Raw genomic sequence first — 27253 nt, 5'->3', positions numbered from 1 at the left:
TTTACTTTTTTCTTTTTCGATAACAAACTTACCGATATTTCCTATTGAATTTGGCAAAATGACAGAAAAAAAAAATAGCACATTACACATGCATGCGTGTTTTGAATGTGTTACGTTAAAGAAAAAAGAAATAAAGAGATTAAAGGAAAAATACACACATAAATAAAGAAAAACACCCCAGATAGCGAGCCGAACTCCCTATAAAGCAATATATACCTTTATATACGCAGATAGAGATATAACCATGTAGTGAGATTCTTATTTTCAATAACGAATATATATATTTTTTTTCATAATCATAATATCCTTTTAATAAAAGATTTGACCGCCTGTCTGTTCGACCATTGCATCTATGACATCATCGTCCTCCATTCCTAAATCCTTTGGGGTCTTTGATTCGTCAATGGGTGATCCATCAAAGAGAAAGCGCACACTGCTGCGTGAAATACCCTGTTTCTTACAATAGGCATCAATGAGTTTCTTTAACTGTGTAGCAGCTTTAATGCGGAAGAACATCTCAGCTCCATCTGCATTCACAACCTTAATGGATATCACTGGGGTTTCCGCTTTCACTGCCGTCTCCTCCGCAGTTGTGCCATTGTTATTGTTGGAGGTTTCGTTGTGATTATCTGCACTTCCCTCCATTTGTAATGAACACAATTAATAAACAAGCCGATTATCTCTAACTTCACGCTACTTTAATGGGAGTTCCTCACCAGCGGCTTAGCGTATCCATTATATATATATACATACAGAGTGAAGAAAAAAGGGAGAAGAGAGAGAGGGAGGGAGAGAGAGCATCAAGTAAGGATATAGGCAAAAAGGTGATAGCAAAGAGAAGTTCATCTATGCAGAGGTATAGCAAAGATCAACTAAACCATGACGCCAAATACATTTAAATTAAAAGAATAGAGATAAAAATAGAAAAAAATTTATTTTTTCATAATCATAATATCCTTTTAATAAAAGATTTGACCGCCTGTCTGTTCGACCATTGCATCTATGACATCATCGTCCTCCATTCCTAAATCCTTTGGGGTCTTTGATTCGTCAATGGGTGATCCATCAAAGAGAAAGCGCACACTGCTGCGTGAAATACCCTGTTTCTTACAATAGGCATCAATGAGTTTCTTTAACTGTGTAGCAGCTTTAATGCGGAAGAACATCTCAGCTCCATCTGCATTCACAACCTTAATGGATATCACTGGGGTTTCCGCTTTCACTGCCGTCTCCTCCGCAGTTGTGCCATTGTTATTGTTGGAGGTTTCGTTGTGATTATCTGCACTTCCCTCCATTTGTAATGAACACAATTAATAAACAAGCCGATTATCTCTAACTTCACGCTACTTTAATGGGAGTTCCTCACCAGCGGCTTAGCGTATCCATTATATATATATACATACAGAGTGAAGAAAAAAGGGAGAAGAGAGGGAGGGAGGGAGAGAGAGGAAATACTCTAAATATACATTGAATATATATATATATATATATATATATATATATAGTACTGGATTTAAATAGTGAAATAGGCTGACATCACAAGTACGCATACCTTCTTTTTTTTTTCTCCTTCTGCTGCTATTGCAAATCAAAACACCTTTCCCCACCATAGGACGCACACAAATAAGGAGACACCTATAACTCACCCACGGTAAGAGGAATTGGAGGGGCAAGCAAGGATATAGCCATACCTTGTGCAACAGCAAAAAAACAAAATAAACAACAACAAATATTCATTACTTTAGAAAAAAAAACGAAAAAAATCTTTCTCCTTTTTCCTTTCTTTTTTGTTGTTGTTTTTTCTTTTTTTCTATTCTTCTTTTCACTCTTCATACACCTGTCACCCATCCCCAAATCAGTGCTGTAGACAAGACGGCTACCTTCACCCATGGCCTATTCTCCGCTAGAATGGTCAGAAAGCCGGCACGTGGGATAATAGCAAGCACCTTCCCAATAATATCCTCCTCTTTAACCCACTCATATCCATCCGGGTATAATGTGCGGTCGTCAAACTCATTGTTATCGCCTTTGGTGAGAAACCACTTTACACCGCCGTCCTCATGCAGGCGATGGACGCGGTGGACGATGGGCACTGTGCGATCGGGCAGCGAAAAGACAATCACATCACTCATCTTCACCGGTGTGGTTTTGTGGAGAATGAGCAGATCGCCGCGGTAGTAGGCGGGCTCCATGCTGCCGGAGAGCACCACAACGAGGGGATTTTCACAATTCATTGCAATTCCAGCGGTGCGCCAGCCAGCAAAGAAGACGGTGCAGACCATTACTACTGTGAGAATACTACGTAGATCCTGTCCATTAGCTAGTTGTTTAAAGAATTCACGGAGTTTACCACGTAAACCAGATTTGCGTTCATCTGGTATGGGTAATCGGCGTCTATGAATAAGGGGTATTGTGGGGGATTCCACGTATGCATGCAGGGAGCTCATTTTTGTGTGAAGCTATTTCTTTTTTTCTTTTTTCCTTTTTTGGTATTCTTATGCTGAGTGGTGTAGCAAGAAAAATAATATATATATATATATATATATATATATATATATATATATATATAAATATAAATAATTTGTATATAAAAGAAAAGTAAAGCCTTTACTTTCTCTTTTATCTATTTATTTATTTAGTCCTCTTCTTCTTTGTGAGTAGGCACTTGTGCGTGGGGAAGTGAAAAAATCCTTAGTGAGAGAAGAACCAAAAGCCAACAAAAAATAAAAAAAAGGAAGAAAATGAAGTGGAAAAAAAAAAACACATACCACCTGTTTACTTCCTTCATGAATGGATAACATCATAAATAATGTATGCCTATAAGTGCTATATGGGCTTTTTTGTCGATTCAAATAGAAATACTGTTTTCTTTTAAATTTAATTGTTATTATTTTTTAATTCTTACTCATCCCGGCAAGTATATATATATATATATATATATATATATAATAGGACTATTTATACGTATAATATGTATGCTCATAATTATTCGATCTTTATTACCAAGTAGAAAAAGAAGAAAGAACAACAACTACAACAACAAAACGAAACGAAACAAAAAAAGGGCTGCACATAAACCTCAGCCAATCACTCTCAGATTCTCTCTATCTTTCAAGACTTCTTTTACTTTGGAATAATAAATATCTGTCGTTCACTATTTCCATCCTCCTCCTCCACACGCTCTGCTGCCTGCCGTAGTAAACTCTGAGCATCATCATTACCAATACACGCATAACTGAGATCACACATCGTGGCATCTGACCATCTCCAGGGATCTGATGATTCATCCTTTTTCTCTTTCTGCTGACGTTGATTATTATTATTATTATTGGGAGGATGACGTAATGCAGAAGGTGTACGACGTCGTGGTAAGTGAACGTGTTGTAATGTCTTCAAAAAGTCAACTGCGAGATAATCCACGTCTCTGCTGTGCGTTGTGAAGACATCCACGTAAGACGCCGAGAGACGAAAGAGACACGATGTAATCGCAGCGAGACAAAGTGTTTTCACAGACGTAGAGGCACCAGCACTGTTATTATTATTATTATTATTATTATTATTATTATTATTATTATTATTATTGCCGTGGGTTGCATCCTTCACAAGTTGAAAAAAGAAGGATGACAATTGATTTAACACCACACGACCACAGTGTCCGTGCCCAACACCGTCAAGACAACGTGTAAGAAGTTCCGATAAAAGTGTAGGCAATAAATGCGGTCGACACCACAGTACACCAAGTGGTAATAAGGCACGGGCAAATAGTCGTAATACGCGTAATAATAACTTTTCCTCATCTCCACTGCAGAGTGCATAACTGCGAGCAGATAGGAGATTATGTATAAAGTTTAGTTCGTGATCGACAAAGACATCGTCGTGATGGAGTGCTGGTAAAGGTAGGGCACAGAGCTCTAACACACGGCACCACAAAGCTATAGAACTATTATTATTATTATTATTATTATTATTATTATTATTATTATTATTAATATCGGTATTATGAAGAGAGGTTGAGCCACTCGCCACAAGCAAACGCTTCACTTCACCCCGCCATGTACTAAACCGCATATGTGGAACCGCACTGAGTTGTTGAAGTGCCTCACTTGCCATCAATAGTAATTGTTTGTGTCGCCGTAAACAAGATAAATAAGTAGATGAAGAAGATGAAGATAATTGAGATGATAACGGAGTGAGTGCGATGGCTTCATTTAAGAGGGCATGCATATACTCCTGTGGGAGTACTAACGCTGATGCTGTTTCATTTGAAAACAATAATAATAATAATGACGGCAACACACGTAATTGCTCAATCATCCACTTTGTTGCCGTATCACTATAACACACAAGTTCACGTTGTAATGCTGAGAGCACAAATGTACGATTTTTCTTCTTTTCATGTGTTAATGCTGTTTCTGCCGCATTGAGAAGTTGTTGCATGGCATCTTTATGAGAACTGTAGTGTTCACGTGGATCGAAACAACTCAACACCGCAGCAAGCCATTTATTATTATTATTATTATTATTATTATTATTATTATTATTATTATTATTATTATTATTACTCTTCTGGTGTTTGCTCTTATTGTTGTGTTTATTGCTGGATGGAAGGGAAAAAGCATCTAGAGTGAGATGACAGTGTTCCTCATGTGCTATAAATAATACCCACAGTGTTCGTATTACGTGTATATTCCCTGATGTTAACATTGAAACAAGTATAGAAAGACTAGAACGACGTCCTGCAGTATCAATAGGAGCAAAGAGCTGAGATAATTCCATTACAGTATTTTCTACACGTGGTGCAGCTATAGAAGCGGCAGCAAGACTACCCACATGTTTACCAAATCCCAACACTTCTTCTTCTCTTTCCTCTTCTTTTTCTTTTTCTTCTCCTTCTTGTTGAGATTGCGATGGTAATGCATGTTGTTTAGACTGTGCGTGATGATCGTCTTTACTTTTCATTACACGTTTTACTCTAGTATTAATAGTACTATTATTGGGTCGTGGGGTCCATCCACGTATTCTCCCAAGCGAAACATAAAGTGAAGTAAAGGCACAGAAAAGAGACTCTTTCGTTATTTCACTTCTTGAAAGATTCTGCATAACCTGAAAAAAGAGTGTATTAAGAAGATCCATCCATTGCCGTGAAACCTCATGAAAAGTGATTATTCCTCTTCCGTCTTCATTATCATCTCTTGACTTTGAATTGCTATTCGTGTTCTCTTGTGGTGTAGTGGATGTTTCTATTGAGACTTTATTGTATTCATTAGACTTCTCAGCTTCACTGCAATAACGTTTACGGGCAGAACCTTCCATTTCCTCTTCTGTCTTATTATTCTCACTATTCATACGTGTTCCACTCACAAAGGCCACAGGAGTGCCATTCATAGCACCTAAAAATGTGGATAAAGAAGTGAAATCACCCGCATTACAACAATCCCGTAAGGCATGCACCGTAGAGACTGTAAATATATGTGCACATGAAGAGGAAGAAGTTCCACGTGATGTCTTTGCTCCACGAGAGAGAGCCGTTAATGCGGTAGTATAGAGCTGAGAAAGAATATTTGCCCCAAATGTTCTTCTGGCAGAACTATTTGATTCTGTAGAGTTACAGTTACAGTAACGTACTAATAAGAGCGCAAACTCCTTTGAAAAGATTTGTTGAATAAGAAGACGACAAACAGCTGTTGTTTGTTTCATCATGGTTTCTCTATCATTTTCCATATCTTGTGTGTCATTCTCTTTATCTTCATTATCCTCATGCGTATGATTATCATCACGATTCACAGAAACAGTATTCGTTTTCATCATAATAGTGGATAGGATAAAAGGAACTTTAATAGCCTTTATAAAGGCTTCATTTTCGTAATCCTTATCTCTACTCATTTTACGCCCAGTCTGGCGAACAGGAAATTTCTCTTTTAATAGCTGTTGAGACTCTTCCTCTGGTTGAAGTAAGATACGGCGAAAGAGTGACTGTACACCACTTTCACAAGAAAGAAAATCCATCACCAACTGTAACAATCGTTCTTGAAGTAAGTGGCGTTGTACAAGTTTCTTATTCTTATCAGTTCGTTTTATCTTTTTCACCATTTCCTGTTCTTTTTCGTTTTCATCTATTTCCTCCCTTTTGGCAAGTAATAAAATCCAGTGAACAATACGTTGTAAGAGGGATGGCCACTGTGGGATATGACCAACTCGACGTAAGACATCCCCCAATGCCGCAGAAAGCCGTTCTAACGTTGTCTCTTCTTCTTCTTCTTCCTCTCCTTCTTTATTGTTATTTTCTTTATTTTTTTCATTCGTTGTCTTCTCCATTGTTTTTACACTGCGAAAACACGATTGAACCTCTTCGTCTGTAATACTTAGCACTACATCACACAACGCCTCCAAGAGAAAACCAGCACAGTGTGTGAGACAGTGTGAAAGCCACTGTACAGACCGCCAGGCATCTCCCTTCTCAACAGTATTATTATTATTATTATTATTATTATTATTATTATTACCAATAGTATTATTAGTATTAGTAGAACGAATAGATGTTGAAAAGCTTACACGTAAGAGCCACACAAGTGCCTCCCGCACACGTTTCGGTCTACCAAAGTGCACAATACACCGCCACTCTTCTTCACTAATTCGATCCGCCAGCTGTAATGCAAGTACAGCATCGCCATCTGCAATATATCCACCATCGCTAACAAACCGCATGTGATATAATACAAAAGCAACCAAACGCTTCGCATCCACAGTTGGAGTTACATTCATATTTAACGCTACAGAGACAGAACGGGCTAATGTTAGGCGTTGAAGGGCGAGTTGTGGTAATAATACAGCACGATGTACAAATGGGGCGTGTCGCATGTGTGTAGAGAGTCGCATAGTGGCATGTAGATCTTCCATTGTGAGTGAACCAACAAGCGCCCCAACGTCTGTGTGTACATGCCAGACAGTTTCTTCTAACATTTGTAGATATGCCTCAACATTGTTAATACCGAGATCCTGCAGACAACAGGAAACCAACTCACGTGCTTGATAAATAGCATGAAGTGTATACAACATGAGACGTCGTCGCATAGAAGAACGTACTACCACATGTCTCGCAAATACAAATGATGTAGAACCTTCAGTCTCTTCTTCTTTTTTTTCCCCGCTACGAAAGAATACTTTATGTAGACGATTAACGAGAAACGTAGAAAGTATGAGTTCCAACTCTACCGCACGTTCTAGGAGCGCACTAGCTGTAATAGATGTTGCAATAACACCTTCCAGTACTGTAGCTACCATATCAAGTAAGAAAAGAGCTTCCTGCGGTTGTAATTGCGAAAGTGTAGTGGTGACTTGCGATTTCCACATTGTATTTCCAGTTCCCATACCACCGGTAGTAATACTATTATGATTATTCTTAACAGCAGCGTCTGGTTCTTCTTCTTCTTCGTTATCATTATTCTCATCATCTACAGAGGCCCAACGGGATATATATGTCAGAAGATGTACCAATAAATTCTCTGGATCAAGTGATATGCTAGACGCCTGCAGAAGTGCAGCTCGAACTCTTGGATGAGCAAATATTTCATGTAAACCAGCTGTTGTAGTACCGTCATTATCTTCATTCTCATTCTCATTATTATTATTATTATTATTATTATTATTATTATTATTATTATTATTATTATTATTATTATTATTATTATTATTAACTTTTTCTTCTTCTGTAGCTTGTACGATTTTACCTTCGGCCTTTACGTGTGATACTATAGCATCCAGCAAGAGTGGAATTTGATTGCTCTTCCCTAATCGATCTACAAGATTTATAATAAATTCATGCAACATAGTAGCTGTAATATTTGTATGAACTTCTTTCTCATCTTCTTCTTCCTCACGTTGTTGTTGTTGTACAGTTGCATTGGCCACATGAGCCGCTACTCGGAGAATCGCCGGTACATTCTGATCAATCACTTGTGGGGCAATCACTTCATAGGCGGAGAGACAACGGGTGAGGGCGGCTTCTTCTAATCGTCGAGCCGCACGGGATCCACCATGCACGTTAAGTAATTGAGGCAAAATGACTTTTGCGAACAATAATCCAAGTACTTCATATCCAAGACCCTTGTTATAACGAATATCATGACCCAAGTGAAATACAGCGGGTGTCTCAGCCGAATTATTAGTATTAATATTACTATAAATAGAAGCTGGGGTTTTGACTGTAGTTGTAGATGATGATGATGATGCCGTTATTGCAGTAACCGTAGAGCTGGTAATAGTACTTTGAATAAAGGTATACATTTCACCAATAGTTCGCCACACCAGGGCACGAAGACCAAATTTATCTAAAAGATAAGAGGCACCATTCTCACTCGCAGATTCCACAAATCGTTGTAAGGCAAGTGTAAGTTCCTCTAATAGAATTAATGGTAGATTTGTATTATTATCTTCAGATTGATGAACTTGTAATGTAAATTCTTGCCCATTACGTCCATCCTCATCACTGCCATTACGGGCAGCATCAATTACGGAAATAAATGTTCGGTAAGAGGCCATAGAACTCTTTGACATGGTAGAGAGCAAACTTGCTCGACTCGCGAGTGAAATTGCACTCTGATGAGAAAGTAAAGATCGTCGTTCATCATAATCATCATCATCATTAATAATGCTATTATTATCATCACCATCCGAATTATTATTATTATTATTATTATTATTATTATTATTATTATTATTAGTATTTAAACCATCATTTTTCGTACTACTACTACTACTACTACTACTACTACTACTACTGCTAATACCACCCAAACTTCTCTCACGTTCTTGTTCATCTAAATTAGATGAACCACCGCTTGAAATTCCACGTTTTCGTTGTTCTCGTCGCTGACGCCATGCCTGACGTTCCTGCAACAACACCATTCGTCTCTGTTCCTGTGCAAATACAACCCAGCTCTGCTCTGCACAGAAGCTACGGTAAAAGAATGGAATACTCGCCATCCATTGCGTAAGAAGAAGTATTCCATAATGTTGTTGTTGTTCTTTTTCTTTTTCTGCTTTTTCTGTGGATATCTGCGCCAAGGAGCGCCACGTAGACTCTTCCACAGGTGGTGAAGTGACATGTGTGTGTAGGGCGTACTCTGCACTATCCCGTACATTATTTTGAAGAAGTTTAATATCATCTCCGCGAAAGTAAACGACTATACGTGTGGCTCTATTACACGCCGCACTAGAAACCAATAAAGATAATGTACGACGATAGTTTTCCACATCCATACAACAAAACCCTGCAGGAGCCTCAGAGACCAGTGCATCTACCAAACTAAGTTTTTGAAATACTGTAAAGGGTGTAAGGGCGGCTATTAAAGTTCCAGATTTCGTTAAATTAGCCCATGAAAGTATACGTGCTGTAACTAAAGCACCATTATCTTGTGCTTGTAGTTCTGCCGTATACATATCTTCACAATTTACATCTGTTGATGGGAATGGGGGTGTTGTTTTTGTTTTTGTTGGTTTTGCTAAAATTGTAGAGTTCATAGCCTTTACCTTTGTAAGAAATTGCTGCAGTAGTGTTGGACAGGGTCGAACATTATGTAATGAATTTAACGGTTGTCGTGTTTGTGCTGTTCGAAGTTGTTTCGCCGCTGCTGCTAATAATGCTGTAGCACTACAACACAATTTTTGTATTATTTTTCCTTCAGACCTTATATCATTTTTATTAGCATATCGTAGAATAGTTGCAATCATTACAGTATCTGCAGCTGTTGAGATGAGATGCGCTAAGGCTTGAGTCATTATTACAGATGAACAATCGTTGCGATTATGAATATGACGTCCACATGCCTCAGCCACATCACTTAATAATGTAAGAAGTTCTGAGGCTTCTGTTAAACGCGTACCAAATACTTTACCATTTAAACTATCTTTTACTTCGGATTGCTGCTGAGATTGATCCGGTTGAGTGAATCGCTGTTCATCCATGTGATGTGCTACAAGTGCAGTGGCAAAACTTATAGCATACAATAAAGAATCATTCACAGCAACTACTGGTGTTGTTGTTATTATTAAAGCAGCTATTGACGTATCTTTTACCTTTTCTTCTCCTTCATTCTCTTCTTCTTTCTTTGTTTCCTCATTATGATATGGGTACATTTTTCGGCTATTATTATGTATATCGCTCTTTTCCCCTTCCTCTTTTTCCTCATTCTTTTTCCTTTTCATTTTCTGCAGGTCATTCATTTCATTTCCTGTCAGTGCCTGTAAACAGGCGGTCCACGTTGGCGTGTGTGTGAGGGCGTACACATTTCCACGCTTTGGGTCCTTCAGTGATGACTGCACAAAGTCTTCTGTACTGCGGCGCTTCTGCCCGAGTTGTCCATATCGCTCGAGTTTCTGAATGGCAGCACAAGATATCATCTCGTATGTAATTTTATTCTTTCTTTTATATCTTTTCTTTTATCGCTTCTTCTCTCTTTTATCCACTATAATGTGTAGATGTATAAATATATAAATACGTAGGTGTGTAAGTCTCTGTGTTTGTGTTTGTGTGTGTGTCTGTTTCTCTGTTGTTCCGTCCGTTTGGGTGTATCCTCTCCTCTAAGGGATTATATATATATATAAGAACAGATAAAAGAAGAAAAAAAAAGAAAATAATTATAGAATATTATTGAATGTTAAGATACAAAGAAATAATTGTGTTTATGTATCATATACATGTGCAAATCCTCCTCTATGTGTGTATGCACATGGGCGTGCAGTAGACATATATATATATATATATATAGTTAGGCAAAGATAAAAAGAAATGAAAATGGCATAGAACTGCAAGAGACATACAGGCAAACAAAATAATAAGGACAGAGAAAAAAAGACCAATGTGAGTACATTTAGTCAAATAATCCAAGATTTTTTTTGGGGTTTACCCATTTCACATCAAACAGAGTTCACACGTTTTCCCCCTTGTTTTTTTCCTTTTTATTTATGTTATTATCGTCATTCATCTTCTCTTCTTTGTATACAGTTAAAAAAAAAAACCTCCTTCTTTTTTTCTTTTCTTTTTCAAACACCTTACAGACGCTTCATCGTTAACTGAGGTGTTTTTCTTTTTTTAAATAATATTAATAATAATAACAATATGGCTTCATACTCTTCCTCTCCATCCCCCCAAAAAGTGTTTGTGTACCTCTCTGCTTTTCTTTACGCAAATGTTCATTCTTTTTATTTTATTTTTCCTCCTCTTGTTAACATAAAAACAAGCTTTTTTTCCTTTCCTTTTATTCTCTCTCTTTCCTTCCATTCGCCATCACACTCTATCCATATCATATCATATCATTATTGTTCTTCTTCCTCTTGTTATTTACACACCATAGCACATTACCTCAACGCCATTGATTCAAATTCCTTCATTTATTCTTTTGATCATCATTTTATTCACAGATCATCATACACAGGAGAGTCTGTGGTGTGTAGATGCGCCCCCATAACCGATCGTGTCTCATCATCATCATCCTGTCGTTGTAAAGCCGCACGACGCGCAGAAGTTGTACGTTCCATTGATGTAGCCACCGTCATCATATCAGCACTTCTTCCCTTTTCTTGTTGTTGATGTTCATATTGCTGCTGCTGCGCTGGTGTACGGGCGGCCGCAAAGTGTCGTTGAATGTAATTATCTACAGACTTACGTAGACGTAATTCAATATCTTTAGTAAATGGGGCACTGGCGTTATTGGCCTGGAGAGACATGGAGAGACCTGTACGCTCAGACTCACTTCGCACGGCGCGATCGAGTAGTTTCTTTGCAATAAACTGAAATTGTTCCTTGTTCAGTACCGCCGGTTTACCTCTTCTACCGCGTAGATATAATGTGAGTTCTTCAAGAATTGTACGTTTTGCGGATGCCCGCCAATCATTACGAGAACGACGATCTGTTTCACTCTTTTTATTACCACCATTGCTGGTAATAGGTTTGTTATGATTACTGTACGTCGTACTGTTATAACAACTGGTGTTATCGGAAACAACCGAAGATGCACGCGAAGAGGCACGAGACATGGATCGTCTTCCTGCGGTTCCTGTTATACCACTTCGTTGTTTTCTCTGTACGGCATCATAGACTTCACTACTCTCCCATGCGGTTTCCTCTGAGGGAAGAAATATACTCTGACTGTATTGCATACTTTTCATAGCGAGTTGTTCAGCTAATGCCTTTTCATGCATTATTTCAGCAGGATCCACCGCAAAGGTAGCACGTGGATCAAAACTTGTACGAAGAGGAGAGATAAGTGGTATATGAAAAGCATTTTGACCCTCATCATTTTCATTTCCATTATTATTAGTATTATTGTTATTCTCGTTATTATTATTACTATCATCATTGAGATTTTCCTCACCATGTATTCCACTACTTGGCATATATGGATGACTACTGCTGGCTTGATACACGGTTGCCGTCAACTGCGTTTCGTCTTCATTCAAATCACTAAATTGATACAAATTCACCGGTGCCTTAAATCTCCGCTGCTGCAGTTTATCCAGCTGCTGCTGTCGTTGATATGTAGATAATAATCGATCCACACCAGCACCAGGACGACCACCAGTAGAAGACGTTGAATACGCTGAAAGACACTTTAACGCATGCCGTTCCACCTTCGCAAGACTCTCGGAATAGCGACGGGAGACCGGCTGTGAGGCACGACATGGATCAATTAACATTAACTCCCGTGAACGGCGCCACTTCTCCATTACACGTGAAACAGGTGCTGTAAATCCTGTTTTTCCCAGTCCTTGTTGCGATGATAATAAACGTTCACGTCGCACCCGTTGCTCTCTATAACGCTGCGCTAACGTTTGCGTTAACTCCCGTGGCACGGCCGCCGCCGCTTTTGTATCTAACAGATACGCCATAGATGCATCTACGAATGCCGTTGTTCCAATAGCACCAGCAGCAGAAGAAGAAGAGGAAGAATGAAGTGGACGTCGACGTTCACGTCGTTCTGCTGGTTTCTCCCGTACACGTAAATGTTCCCGTACAAGACGTTCCAAACTAAAAGAAGATTTCAGACGATTTAAACGACTACGAATAGCAGCGGCCTCTTCTTCTACTATGGCAACACTGTTACTGTCATTCTGCAGTGGGTGGGAAACAAGACTATTATATTCAGACTCCACATCTTGCAATAACTGCTCGAGGTATGCCACTTCACCACTCCATGAACGTAATTCGTGTTCTACCGCACGTACAAGATCACACTCTTGAATATTTAAAAGACGATCACTTTCTGATGCTTCTACCAATGCTTTTAGGTAGTGATGATGGATTTCCGCTAAAAACGGAGTTACATTAGCACTACCATATAAAGCAAGTTGTTGACTAGCAGCATTAGCAGAGGTCGAACCAGTAGACTTATTTTTATTATTGTTTGTACTACCTCTGGTTCTACCATTCATTCGTGATGGTGAAGTTAAATTGAGATCTTCTGCCATTTCATCCCAACGATTTTGCTGTTCTTGTTCTTCACTAGTTATTTCACTACTACTCCTCGTCGTATCATCCTCCTCATTATCATCATCTTCTTTTCTTTCACGACGGGTTCTCTTACTACCAGCCCTAGGAAGTAATAATGCATCTTCCTCTTCATTATTTTCATCCTCATCACTGTCACGACGCCTTCCCTTCTTTGGTCGTATCTTTTGCGTCATCATTAACTCTCCGCCTCTTTCCTCCACTTTCCCATCATTCTTATCCGCATTTTTCTCCTTTGATTTGCTCTTCCTCTCTTTCTTCTTATCATGACTCCCACCCTCATGTAGACGTTCCCAACCCCCTTCTTCTTTTTCTCCTTTTTCTTTTTCTTCTTCTGCAGCAGCAGCAGCTGCTGCTTCTGCGCCTGCAATAAGTTGTTGTGCAATTAATGCACCCGCGGCGGCCTCTGGGTGACTCGTACGTGTTGTATCATGTGGATCGTATGGTTCAATATCACTAATCGGTAAAGCCGCCCCGGTCTCATCACCGAGAAATACCACAAATGCGTGTCCACTCTCCACAGGAATAGGGGCCTCTTCATTCGGTACTAACAGGGCGGCGTAGTACACATCCCCACACTTTGCCCAGCGAAGAGACATGCTGGCCGCTACAGCCGCTTCTGGTGTAGTGGACATAACAAACGCTGAATTACTTTCTTTTTTATATATTTAGTTTTTTTTATTTTTGTTTTGTTTCTTAGTTAGAAAAAAAAAAGAAATAGAATAGCTGTCCTACGCCTTAGTGTTTTTCTTCTATTTGTCTTGTTTTTGGGGTGGTGATTGTATCCGTCTGTACCTCTGCTCACGTGAACTATGTATATGGACTTATTTCACTATCCTCTTTAAAGAGTTCTCCTTCTTTCTTAATTTTTCCTTTATATACACAAAGAGACTCCTTTTTTTCTCTTCTTTTGTTTGTGCCGTTCTTTTATCTTTTATTAGTTTCCTTGAATCGAACGCTAATTTCGTTCCTGTGTAAACGCTTCAACCCCTCCTCCTCACCCGCCGCCGTAGCTAAAGAGTTTTATAAAATAATATTAAAAAGAAAAAGAAATAAGTAAAAAAAAAACATCATAGAAAGTAATAAAGATTGAAAATAGAATGGTAAAAAACAAGAAAAAAAAGAAAAAGAACACGAACAATAAGGCATAACTAAAAGAAAGAGAACAACAAGAAGAAATTATTTGTACATCGAAAAAAAAAAATGGAAAGCACTTGCGCCATCTAATTAATTAACATACTCCCATTTAACCTTCACCGACTTTATTTTCCCTTCTCATTCCTTTATATTAAAAAAGATGAATAACAATCAAAAGGAATTAAACCAAAAAAAGAGAAATATATCCTCGTTTCTTTCCTTTCTTTTAAAGTAATTCATGCCCACCTTGCACAAGATTGCACATCACGCTACTCTTTCTCATTCTCCTGCACCTCCTCTTTCTTTTCCTTCTTAACTTCCCTTTCCTCTTCCTCCTGTTCATCTACTTGTTGTTTTTCCTCTTCTTCTTGTGTACGCCGCTGGTGCTGATGGGATTCCTCCTCTTTATTACCACTATGACCTCTTTCCCCAACTCCACTGTTCTCATCCTCGACCTCATCACAGTCTGGACTTGCTGTGTACTCAATAGGAATCATGCGAGCCACAGCGGCATCTAAATGGGCATCCCGCTGCCGCTGGTCCCGCAGCCATCCCTCCACCCGCTTCACTTCACAGTGTGCGGCGACGGCGACGGCGTTGAGATGTACACCGCGATGTAAAACAAACGCCTGCGGGGCGGCGCGGTATTCGCGTCTTGTGATGGGATGCCTATACACCGGCCCGCCGCGGGGTGGGCGGAAGTAATACAGACCGTTCGTGCTGCTGAGATTGCACGTCCAGCCGCGGGGGAGTGGGGGGAAGGGATGGCCGCGTGGGGGATAGGCGCGGTGAATGGCGGCCAGTCGGCGTTGGAGATCGGCCGGGTGAAGAGAAGCCACACGTCCACGTTTACGGGAACTATTATTATTACTATTACTGTTACTGTTATTATTATTGTTATTATTAATACTGTTGTTGTGATGCTGATGATGATGATGATGATGATGATGGCTATTCTCCTCGCTGCTGTCACGGCGGTGTCGATAAGACTTACCAGCACTATTATTATTATGATTGCTGCTGCCGCCGCTGCCTGTTGTTTGATAACTTCTTCGCCCTGTAGCTCCACCAACGCGGTACTTTATTTTCAATAACGCAAGTGTCGCCATATCAAGAGGTTCCACACGCATACGTTGATCCTGCAGCCACTTTTTAGCTTGTTCTTCCGTAATAGATGCACTTTTCTCAGAAGAATTTGTTGCTGCATTTGCCAATGTAGAGTTTGCAAGCGCTACAACCTCACTAAGAGTGGTTGTTACACCAGGTTCCTGCAGAAAGGCTTGTGGTGTTGCCATAAATTCTGTTGCATCTGTTGGATGTCTATACGTGGCTGCACCTTTAGCATTCTTAAAGTAATAATGCCCATAGGATCTACTTAACGCACTTGTCCATCCTGTTGGCAGCGGTGTAAAGGGATCACCCACTAATGGGTAATTACGCATCGCTACTGTCCATTCAGTATTCCAACCACCACCACTATTACTATTACTACTTACTCCTGTTGTTGGTAGTGCTAGTACTCCAGACGAATGACCATCATCATCATGTTGTGCCTTATGGGTATTATGATGATGGGATTGTTGTGTAGTAGCTGGTGGTGTTGTTTGAGAAAGTTTAGCTTCCACTTGACTATAACGTTTTGCAGGGGAAGGTGTTGTAAAGTATGCATCTCGAAGACACGTGTATACCTCCAAAGAATCAACGGCACGCAAAGCGGCATCCATAAGATGTACAGCATCTTTTTCTGTTAATACTTGTGGTAAAGTATTACCACTATCCGTCTTGGCAGTATTATTATTATTATTATTATTATTATTATTATTATTATTATTATTATTATTATTATTATTATTATTATTATTATTATCACTTTCTACACTGAGAATCTTCTGCTCCATGAGACGCAAGAAGGCACCACACACACACGCTGTTTCTTTACTTAAAACAGGACTTACATGACTTTTAGAAAAAGCCACAAGTACAAAGTAATAGTGATCTCGTGTCAAGGATACTTGTGGTACAAACAATGTATTAACTACTACGGTACCACTAAAGAGATTGGCATTTAGATAGAGTCGGAGCAATGAACGATGAACGGCGCCTTCAGTACCCCACAAAGAAGAAGGTGTTATCTTACTAGAAATTTCTTTAGATTCCTTTCCTCCATCTCTTTTTCTATCTTCTTCTTCTTTTTCTTCTTCATTCTTCTCTTGTATTTTTTCTTCGTTTTTTTCTTCTTCTGGTGATTGCAATAGTTTCATAAAATTAACCAATGCATTTGTGTTATCAAGATATTCTCGAATATCATCACGCTGCTCTTCTGAAAGTGCTGCTAACAAAATATCTATCGTATTACCCACCTGCGAAGTAAGTCGTCGAACTACAGCAGTCGTTGTGGTAGATTTAAGTGATTGTGCAAATGCTGATGTATGTGTAGACGCTTCAATCTCCGCACGGGCTTCTGCTGCGGTTGCCTGAGATTGAATATGTGCATTTAACCACGTTGTGAGAGGTCCCCAATAACGTATAATACGATGCACAAGTGGATTGTTTGCCGTTGGTACGGCACGGAGAGCTACAACACATACACTTTGCACAAAAACAGCATCTAATAAAAAGGGAAGTACATAACGGGTTAATAATGGGAGTAGTAATAGTGGTTCCTGTGCAGCGAGGGTGGAAATAATTTCTATTCCACGAACATTTGTTAAGAGGTATGGTAATAATGCGGGTAACTGTTGATACTTTACACCTTCAGCATCGGTACCTTTTTCCTCCTGTACCCAATCCATCTCTTCAGAGTTTTCTGTTCCAGAATTACGTGAAAGAAGTGCTGCGATAATACGTTGTCGACTCTCTTGCATTTCTGGATCTTTACTGTTAATAACTAATTTTATTCCTACATGATGTTCTTCCAAGAATGTCATAATCTCTTCTATTTCTCCAACTATGGGTGGTACCGTAGCGGTATACGGAACATGATTAAACAAAAATCCTGAATAAGTATCTTCATTAACAGAATTTTTTGTTTTTGTTTCTGTTGTTGTTGTTGTTGTTGTTGTTGTTATTTCTGCTACTGCTTGAGTTATTTCATCTGGTTTAGGTTCATCAACCTCACCTGATGAGGAAAAGGAAACTTGAGTAAGTTCAATCAGTTTCTCTGCCCATTCATGTGCATCATTCACTGTTATTACGGGTGGTTGTGTTGATGGTTGTGATGTTGGTGGTGCCAGTGGTGTACTTAGTAACACCGGAAGAGGTGAAACCCCTATAGTACTATTACTACTATTACTATTACCAATACCACCACTATTACTATTTGTATTCATATTATTCATATTGCCACCACTCATACCATCATCACCAGTATAAAATGAATTACTATATTTTGGTTGCCCAAGAATAGAAGGCATATTATTCATTGGAATATTAAATGTATGTTGTGGATATGGTTGTTCTTGTTGTATTGGTGGTACGTAAGGTAGTGAACCATACACAGGCATTGGATTCATGGGATAAAAACCAACACCAGATTCACCAACGACTTGTCCACCCATACGATTCCAGTAAATGGCTTGTTGAGATCCCTGATGTTGATCTTGTTGCACTTCCCTTCCTTGTGAAGTAAAATTTTCATCACCTGCCTGTTTTGCTGCTGTACTATTATTATTATTATTATTATTATTATTATTATTATTATTATTATTATTATTATTATTATTATTATTATTATTATTATTATTAACATCATCCACAAGTTCAGGGTACTTTACTTTCTGCTCCTTTACAGGTTCATACATATTTCCCATCTCTGCACTATACGGTAAGAGTGTGGTCATCATCATAGCCTGAGGATCACCCATCGGTAGTGTTGTCTGCGGCTGCCAACCACCAACACCAACAGTTCCTCCTCCTCCTAAAGGGGAATAATATTCGTAATGTTGTTGTTGTTGTTGTTGTTGTAATGGAAAAGAAAATGGCGTTGACGGCATAGGCATTGCCGGCATTCCTGTGAGACTGCCTGGGGATGGTTGGATGAACGCCATAAACTGATTTCCAACACCACGCATCCCTAATTCTCCTTCTTCTTGTTGCTGTTGTTGTTGTTTTTCCTTATTCATTTTATGAAAAAGCCTTGTCATATCATCATCCACATCATCCACAAACGCTAGAGAAGTATTGGACTCTTCTGTACTCTTGTTATTATTATTATTATCATTATTATTATTATTATTATTATTATTATTATTATTATTATTGAGACCCTCAAAGATATCAACTTCCTCCTTTGCATTACGAGCCCAGGCTAAGGCGGCACCCTTGGCCGTACGATCGCCATTCATATTATGATTATGACTCCCAATACTGCTGTTATCATCATAATCGTCGCTATTATTATTATTATTATTATTATTAACAGTATCATCATCCAAATCATTCTTCTTTAAAAACTCTTCATTGACACCACCGCATCGCCCATCCATCATCATATCCTCATTTTCATCCTCTTCAAATCCACTATCCTCCGCATTATTAAGATATCCACCACTCATATTCCCATCGTAATTCATATGACGGCGTCTTGGGGCTGTTGATGGCATCTGCTGTAATGCATACGGTATACCTTTTCTATCATCAACAGTGGTAGTATTTGTTGTATTCATACCACTATTACCACTACTGCCACGACTGAGAAAACTGTGTGGACAGTCTGCCATTGTTATCAAAACCCCACAACGCTCAAACAAGGTTCGCTGCACTACAAACGAACAAAACGGATTCCACAACCACGCATGAACAGTTTCTGGACGACAGACTGCCACATAGAAATCCCCTCGTTCATATCCTTCCACAACACTAATATCATTTGGACTACGTGTTGGTAGTAATAACGCCGTAATATCCTCTGCTGTAATACCAGTTCCATTATGCATAGTAAGTCTATAATCTGTAATATGAAACGTCGCACACGGCGCATCATACTCTCGCTGTTGTTGTTGTTGATGTGGATAACTCGGATAGTTCGAATGGATACTATGATCCAACATGGGAGCCCCAAACCCCGCATGCAGTCCAACCTTTCTGAACTCCTCCAACACCAAAGTTGCCAACTGCACATCCCGCCCAAACGTCACGACGAGCTGCGACAACTCTTTCCCAATCTTCACAAACCGCAGGGATGTAATCGCCGTCGCCGCCCGTTGATAGGCCAGAAGATCCACCACATACTTCACCAGACTCTTCGCATACTCTTTGCTCGTCATTCCCTCCGGCAGTGTGTTCTCCAGCAGCATCACCACACACGGCGACGGTGTCGACTGGACGGCCTCCGGCGCGGAGGGCGTGAGGTGCAATTCCGCAATCGACGCGGGGAGTTCCCTGCGCAGTCGGCGCCAGTGCGGTGGGGGGGCGATTTGACTGCGGAGGATCATCGCCCGGCAGTACTGCAGGGTTTCCTCCGGGGAGACATTCTCTGCGAGTTGACCATCAAGAGATGTTAATGAATGTTGTTGTAATTGTTGTGTTGGATCTCCTTCTCCCTCTTGTTCTTGTTGTTGTTGTTGGAGGGATGTATAGTTGTTGTAGGTACCGTCCTGTATATTTCCACTTATATCGCTGGTTGTGTATGCCGATGTGTATACATCTGTACTCATACCGTGATGAACACCCGCCTCTGCATTGATACCCACATTTAAATTATCGTATTGTTGTTGTTGTCGTTGATGATGTTCTTCATCTTGTTGTTGTTGAGGCCGTTTGAAGGTGTACATCACTCGGCAAAGAACTCAACGGATTGTTGGTTTGAGTGTAATATATATATATGGGCCAAATGAGAATAGAGAGATACACCAATAGTGATAAGCCAACACAAAGAGGAAGAAGAAGAGCGAAGGGCAAATAAATAGAGGAGAATGGAACGAACCACGGAATAGAAAACAAAACAACAAGAAGAATATGAAACAGAAATAGCAACGTAAATGATAATTATATATATATATATATATATATTTAGTATTGCAAAAAGAAAAAAAAAGAAAATCGGATAAGATCTCTTTTTATTGACTTATATTAAAATTAAAACGCCTTCGTTTCCTATCTATTTTTTCTTACCCAGTAAAAAGCAAACAAAAAAAAAAAGAGAAAAAGAAAGAGAATAAAAGAAAGCAAAATGAAAAAAGCCAAAAATAATAAAAAAGAGAGATTCAAACAAATCCCCTTCTTTTTTTCCTCTTTGGTTTAAATGGCTCCTCCAAAGTATATCCTACAAGATATAAGAATATTATATATATATATATATATATATATATATATATATATAATATTATATTATTCTTACCCTTTTTTTTTCTTCCTTTCACTCCTTCAGTTACTGCTATTGCTACCCTATTAATTGTGTGCTAAATTGAAAATTCCCTTTGCTTTTTTCACTTGTTGCTATAAACCCTTAAAAAGGTGTGTATGTATGTGTGTTGAAATGTACAGCAGATTAAATAAATAAATAAATAAATAAATGAGAAGAACACAAAAAAAAAAAAGAGAATTAAGAACAATAATAACAGTAAAAAATAATAATAATAAACACAATAACATGTGTAGAGTGTGTGGAGAGAGAAGAGAATAATAATTATCATAATTGCATGCGTTAAGGAGAAACGAACATAAATAAATAAGTCATATATATATATATATATATATATATATATAAAGAAAAATATATATGAAAATACAGACCAATAGATAGATAAACAAACAAACGAAGGAAATAGTACAGCGGATTGATTTTCATTTGTCAATCGAAAAATGTTAGGATGTACGTTCTGTATGAATATAAATAAATATATATAAATATAAATATAAATATAAGTTATATATATATATATATATATAATACACATACATTACATACAAACAAGCACAAGAAGTAGAGAGTCTAATACACATATATATATATATATATATAACGTGCTTTGTTCATCTTACTTCTTTCCTCTATAAGGCCTATACGGCGTATGATATTAGATACAATGATAATGAAGGAAAAAGAAAAGGAAGAAAACTCATTTTTAATAATAATAACAACAACAATGATAATAATAATAATAATAATAATAACAAAGAAAGAGAACAACAACAACAAGAAAAAACAATGATGATATTAACAGAATCCTTTTAGCATAGACTTTCATAATAGAAATCTCTCACCTTTTCGTCTGTTTCTCTCTCTTCTTATTTCTATTCAATATGTTCCGTCTGCGGAAGTATTTGCATGTGCTAGTCATTGCCATTTTTTTTCCTTTTTATTATCTATTAGCATTAAGCACAGAGGCAAGTACAAAAAAAGTTTCTTTTTTTTTAAATACAGTTTCTCTCTTTCTTTCTTTCCCCTTTTCTCTCTCTCTCTCTCTCTCTCTCTATATATATATATATATATATATATATATATATATATATATATATATACTCTATAGTCGATTTTCAGTACTAACGTGGATGTGTGTAAAGCACATGAGACGCCGTACGCACATCGACGGGCAATATACATAAAAACTCCTTGAAATATGCCCAGCTTTCTTTTTCTTTCTTCCTCACTCTTTCCTTTTTTTTCTCTTTCTGTAGAGAGAAATACAAGAACATCTACAAGGATAAAACCACAGTGGTAGAGGCCTATAATACGAGCTCAATAATAATAATAATAATAATAATAATAATAATAATAATAATAATAATAATAATAATAATAATAATAATAATAATAAGAAAATATTAAATATAAATAGACATATACTCCCTGGGATTTTGGTAAAGAAAAACAAAAGGAAGCATAAACGTATTTCATCTATTCGGTATGTTTGTATGTATTTATGTATGCATAAACACACATTATCCCTCTTCAGATAATATATGCTTTTTTTTCTTTGTTTTTCTGTCCCTTTCCGTTCCCTATACCCAAATTTTCTCTCTTTTAATTCGTTAAATAATACATCACAGCACACTTCTTGTATTTCCTATTTCTCTTTTCTTTTTCTCTTCTCTTCTTTTCCCCATCACATTACAGTGGTAACATCTTCACTCCGGATGCCAGTGGTGTAAAGGCGCAGCACATCATCCACTGTAGTGCCTCACTTTTACTCATCAATGATGTTCCATCTTCCAGTACGTGTGATGGTCCAGAAAGAGGCTCTGAGGTTACAGTAGACTTCATATACATACCATTATTATTATTATTATTATTATTATTATTATTATTATTATTATTATTATTATTATTATTATTATTATCCACTTCCAGAAACGGAACTTCTTCCCCCACCACAGTACAGTTTACTTCTATAGAGTGTGGTGAGTAGGCACTAAGGACTTGTTGAACTTTGGAAAGAAGTGTCATGGCAGATGTATCACCATTGCACAATTCACATGCCTTGGAGAAGATAGGATTAAGGAGTTTAGGAAAACGATAAACCTTTACACACATTAATGCTGCTAAAAGGAATGAAAGGGCAAGAAATTTTCGTACAGCCGGAGAATGAGAACTTCCAGAAGGAAACACTAAGGAAGATCCTGGAGGTGAGGATGTACCAGTTGTATTTCCAGATGGAAGTTGTATAGGTAAACTTACATAGCATGTAACAGCATACGCCTGCTTTAAGTAGAAAACAGCATTCATTCCATCAATGTCTTGTAAAGCCACTTGAATAATATTATCTATAAAATTACTCATTGTTTGAACGATTTCTTCACTTGTTACAATTCCTACCTGGGCATTTGGTGATAATACCATAGCAGCTAATTGATTGATAGAAGCAAGTCCATCATTCGCGTGTCTTTGCTGAATAGTCTCCATATCAAGTGGAAGTTGTAGACGACGACATTCACCTAAAATCTTTTCATGAATCGTTTTTAATGTTTCATTTAATGGAAGGTGTGATAAATTATTATTATTATTATTATTATTATTATTACTGTTAGTATTAGCACTAGCACTATTACTATTAGCACCATTAACACTACTACTCATTCTAATTTTACCAAATGCCTGTTGGCAAAACGAAAGAACTATTGCGAGTCCATCATAGGCGTTAGACATTCGAGTCGCACAAAGTATCGCCGTCTCCCACTGCCGTTGACGGCACGACTGCAGCATTGGCAGACGATATCCCGCATCAATCGTACTTTGCTGCTGGAGTGGAACAGCGTGGATAAGAAGATGTGCTAATAAGACATCACCACTGTACACCAATTGCATGACGGCTTCATCATTTGCCCCATTGGCAAGTTTGGCGGCTGCCACAATGCGGGGATTCACAGAATGTGCAAACATTGACGCCCGTCCATTTAACAACTCCGCGACAATAGAGGAAGTTCCATTTGTATCCACTGTTGTATGATGTGGCGTCTCTGTAATTGTCTGCTGATCCACACGCTGTGGACATGTCCTGGCAATCGCAATAGCAATATCCCAATTTTTATCGGATTGATGGGCCACAAATCTCGCTGCTCGTGCACTTTCTTCTGCCATAATAAAATAACGCGTCGCACGCACATCGCCTGCTGCTTCCATCGCCTCCGCCGCTTGTAAACAGGTGGAACGCCAAAACTCACGACTCACAAGTGGGGCGGCGGCAATCGCATTATCCCATTCTCCCGCTTCTGACATTAACTTGCAGTACTCTGCGGTATTTCCAATTTGCAGCATAGCGTCTGCGGCTTCAATGAGGCGTGTTTTTCGATACGCCGCCCCTGCCCCAGCCACTGTTCTCCCGTGTGCCTTTTCCACCATTGACTTTCCGATTTTCTCCCGCACTTCCACTAATCGTGTGGGTGGGACAACCGTACAACGTGTGTAAATACTCTCATTTGGATCACTGCAGTAGGCGGCCAGACGTGCCACATCCGCCGCACCGTATGGAAATTCAAAGAAACCAGCAATTCGCTCCATGCGGCGGGATGATGTGAGTGTGTTATCAGCGAGATCTCGCCTCAGTTGCTGCACCGCCTCTCCCGCAAGGTAGAAAATACTGTTATCACTACTACTGATACTATTAGTATCGATAGTATTAGTGCTCTTGTTATTATCAATGAGTGTGTGTGGATCTCGTGCGAGTCGTGGTGGAAGAAGTCCCAATGCGGCATCTAATGCGGCCTGTCGCAATAATCCTGCGTGCCAAAACACAATTGAACCATCCACACCACCGGCTGTGGCAAACACTAACGGCCTATCACTATGCGGCCCCGCAATTGCCACAACACCACCCATCAAACAATTCAACGACTGCGGATGATTCTTGTTAAATGTACTGACGCCACTATGGGCTCGAATAGCAGTAATGTGCACCCCATTACGCACATCCCACACCCGCACACAACCGTCTGCGCCTGCAGAGAAGGCGAGATACGGCGCCAGTGGACACCACGCGGCGGTGTGAACGTGATCGGTGTGTCCGCGTAATACCCGCGCCGTTACAGATGTGTTTTGTGCGATTGTTGGGGGAGTGAGATCCCACACTCGCAGTGTAGTATCATGACTGGCACTGAGAAGATAACGTGGAATAGTTGGATTGAATACGACATGACTCACGAGATCCACATGACCTGTGAGTATAAGAGAAGCACTTGTAGTATTAGTATTAGTATTGCTAGTGGTAGTAGTATTAGTACCTGTTAGGGAAAAGATATGAACTTGACCATCATGACAGGCAGCGGCCAATTGTTTGGCATGTACGGGTTCAATATCTACACTATACACAGTTGTTTTAGTGGTGTACTGTCGTATAACTTTACCATCACGAGAGGAGAGTAATGTAATACCAGAACGATGGGCAGCAGCAATGTGATTACCAGAATCACCATGACTCCATACCACAGAACATACACCATAAGGTCCTTTATTATTATTATTATTATTATTATTATTATTATTATTATTATTATAACCAGCAGTTACAACAAGGACACGCCAGTGTTCACGTTGTGTACTTATATGATAGCAAACCACTTCACCTGTGCTAAGACCTGCGGCAATATACTTTCCAGATGGACTCCAATCCACTGTATGTACAATAACAGATCCAACTTCAATAGTATGATTTAATGAAAGTTGTTTTGTATTCCATACACGAATAGTTCCATCAGCGCTACTAGTAGCCATAAGGTCTTTATCATGCTTAGAATAACAACAATCATATAATTGATTTGTATGACCAGTTTCTGTTTGCATTTCCACTTCTTGAGTTTGGGTATTAAATACCGCTACACTTCCATTACGTAAGGCGAGAAAAAGATGTTCTGGTGCAAATGATGCACTACCCACAAGTACACTACCACAAATAGGATTCCACGCAAGTGTAGAGGTACGACTGTTTACTGTCCATAATGATAATTTACAGGAATTTCCATTAGTTGTTACAAATGTTCCACTTTGTGTAGAAATCCATGATATAGACAATACAGGTGAATCTTGTACTTCAAACCGTTGTACAACAGTACCAGAGGTGGCATCCACTAACGCAAGAGCCCCCTCACGTGAACCAACCGCAAGACAAAATGCATTATTAGGATCAAATGCAGCTACTGTAATGGCAGTTACATTATTATTATTACTACTATTCGTATTACCTGTACCTGTATTAGAACTTGCTTCTGTAGTAGTAGTAGTAGTAGTTGTTGTTGTTGTTGTCGTTGAGGATGCAAAAGGTCGAAGTGTAGCAGTACGCTGCATACCATTAGCTGGATGGAGAGAAACAATAAAAAGAATTCCCTCACTCGTTCCCACAGCTAAAATATCAGGACGACTGGGTGAAGCCTCAATAGAAGTAATTTGACCCACAGTAGAATGACGATAGTCATTATTAACCAAACTGTTACTTTTATCCTCAATGGAAAGTTTTAACTGATGTGTGGTATTGCCATCATTCATATTAGCAGAAATAACCCATCCAGTAGTTGTTCCATACACAATATGATGTTTTCCAGCCACTCGCACCACTGTAGGACCGCCTTCACGTTTAAAGAACTCCATTACTGTATTAGGAAGACGCTTCCCATTCAATACTTCAGCGTCTGACACTCGCCATACAACTGTTTTAAAGTCTCTTGTTACACAAGCCAAATAATCATCATTGAAGTCAAATGATTGAATGAGATCAGTAACACCATTGGCAAAAATACGTGAGAGTGGATACGTTGTGAGAGTCTTTCCACTACCATTACTTCCGCTTCCTCCTGCTGTATTATTAAGATTCGCTGTGGTACCACTATTACGTCTTCCTGCCTCTGTGTTATTGTTATTATTATTAGTGGTATTTGTTGTAGATGTGTGTTTTGTTGGTGTATGCATATAAATAGATGTAGTGGAAGAGTACGCTATGGCTTTACTGCGGGCAACTACAGGGTGTGTACAGGCTTCACTACAGCCACCGGCCAGAAGTGCTACCTGATTGAGTGCTGCCATTTTTACTATCAGTGTATTAATACTACTACTACCACTAGTACTACTATTGTTGTTCTTATTATTATTCTATATAATATATATGTATATATAATATTTCTTTTTTTCTTCTATTTCTTCTGGTTGTGGTTGTTTGTTGCTTCTGCGGCTGTTAGTAATGAAGAGAG

General features: G+C 38.8%; 7 protein-coding genes across 7 annotated transcripts; all 7 read right to left on the bottom strand.

Annotated features, from left to right (window-relative positions):
* Nucleotides 1–309: 309 nt before the first annotated feature.
* LSM04_007426 (Rad60/SUMO-like domain) lies at nt 310–645 on the bottom strand (the record flags this gene model as incomplete). The annotated part of the gene is made up of 1 exon (XM_067335880.1): nt 310–645. One exon carries the CDS (start codon nt 643–645, stop codon nt 310–312), a length of 336 nt encoding a protein of 111 aa, XP_067188432.1.
* Nucleotides 646–959: 314 nt separating this feature from the next.
* Nucleotides 960–1295, bottom strand: LSM04_001067 (Rad60/SUMO-like domain; the record flags this gene model as incomplete). The annotated part of the gene is made up of 1 exon (XM_067335879.1): nt 960–1295. The coding sequence occupies one exon, from the start codon at nt 1293–1295 to the stop codon at nt 960–962; it is 336 nt and encodes a 111-aa protein (XP_067188315.1).
* A 534-nt stretch (nt 1296–1829) lies between these two features.
* On the bottom strand, nt 1830–2447 carry LSM04_006575 (Peptidase S24/S26A/S26B/S26C; the record flags this gene model as incomplete). The annotated part of the gene is made up of 1 exon (XM_067335878.1): nt 1830–2447. One exon carries the CDS (start codon nt 2445–2447, stop codon nt 1830–1832), a length of 618 nt encoding a protein of 205 aa, XP_067188424.1.
* Nucleotides 2448–3123: 676 nt separating this feature from the next.
* Nucleotides 3124–10398, bottom strand: LSM04_008790 (uncharacterized protein; the record flags this gene model as incomplete). Its single annotated transcript, XM_067335877.1, has 1 exon — nt 3124–10398. The coding sequence occupies one exon, from the start codon at nt 10396–10398 to the stop codon at nt 3124–3126; it is 7275 nt and encodes a 2424-aa protein (XP_067188457.1).
* Nucleotides 10399–11412: 1014 nt separating this feature from the next.
* LSM04_009000 (uncharacterized protein) lies at nt 11413–14139 on the bottom strand (the record flags this gene model as incomplete). The annotated part of the gene is made up of 1 exon (XM_067335875.1): nt 11413–14139. The coding sequence occupies one exon, from the start codon at nt 14137–14139 to the stop codon at nt 11413–11415; it is 2727 nt and encodes a 908-aa protein (XP_067188467.1).
* A 771-nt stretch (nt 14140–14910) lies between these two features.
* LSM04_007088 (uncharacterized protein) lies at nt 14911–20412 on the bottom strand (the record flags this gene model as incomplete). The annotated part of the gene is made up of 1 exon (XM_067335874.1): nt 14911–20412. One exon carries the CDS (start codon nt 20410–20412, stop codon nt 14911–14913), a length of 5502 nt encoding a protein of 1833 aa, XP_067188430.1.
* Nucleotides 20413–22691: 2279 nt separating this feature from the next.
* On the bottom strand, nt 22692–27089 carry LSM04_004341 (WD40 repeat; the record flags this gene model as incomplete). The annotated part of the gene is made up of 1 exon (XM_067335873.1): nt 22692–27089. The coding sequence occupies one exon, from the start codon at nt 27087–27089 to the stop codon at nt 22692–22694; it is 4398 nt and encodes a 1465-aa protein (XP_067188371.1).
* Nucleotides 27090–27253: the final 164 nt, after the last annotated feature.

This window comes from Trypanosoma melophagium (assembly GCF_022059095.1).
Source record: "Trypanosoma melophagium isolate St. Kilda chromosome Unknown ctg37segment0, whole genome shotgun sequence".
Taxonomy (NCBI): domain Eukaryota; phylum Euglenozoa; class Kinetoplastea; order Trypanosomatida; family Trypanosomatidae; genus Trypanosoma; species Trypanosoma melophagium.
Note: the sequence above shows the minus strand (reverse complement) of the source record. Positions and strands in the feature narration are given on the sequence as shown.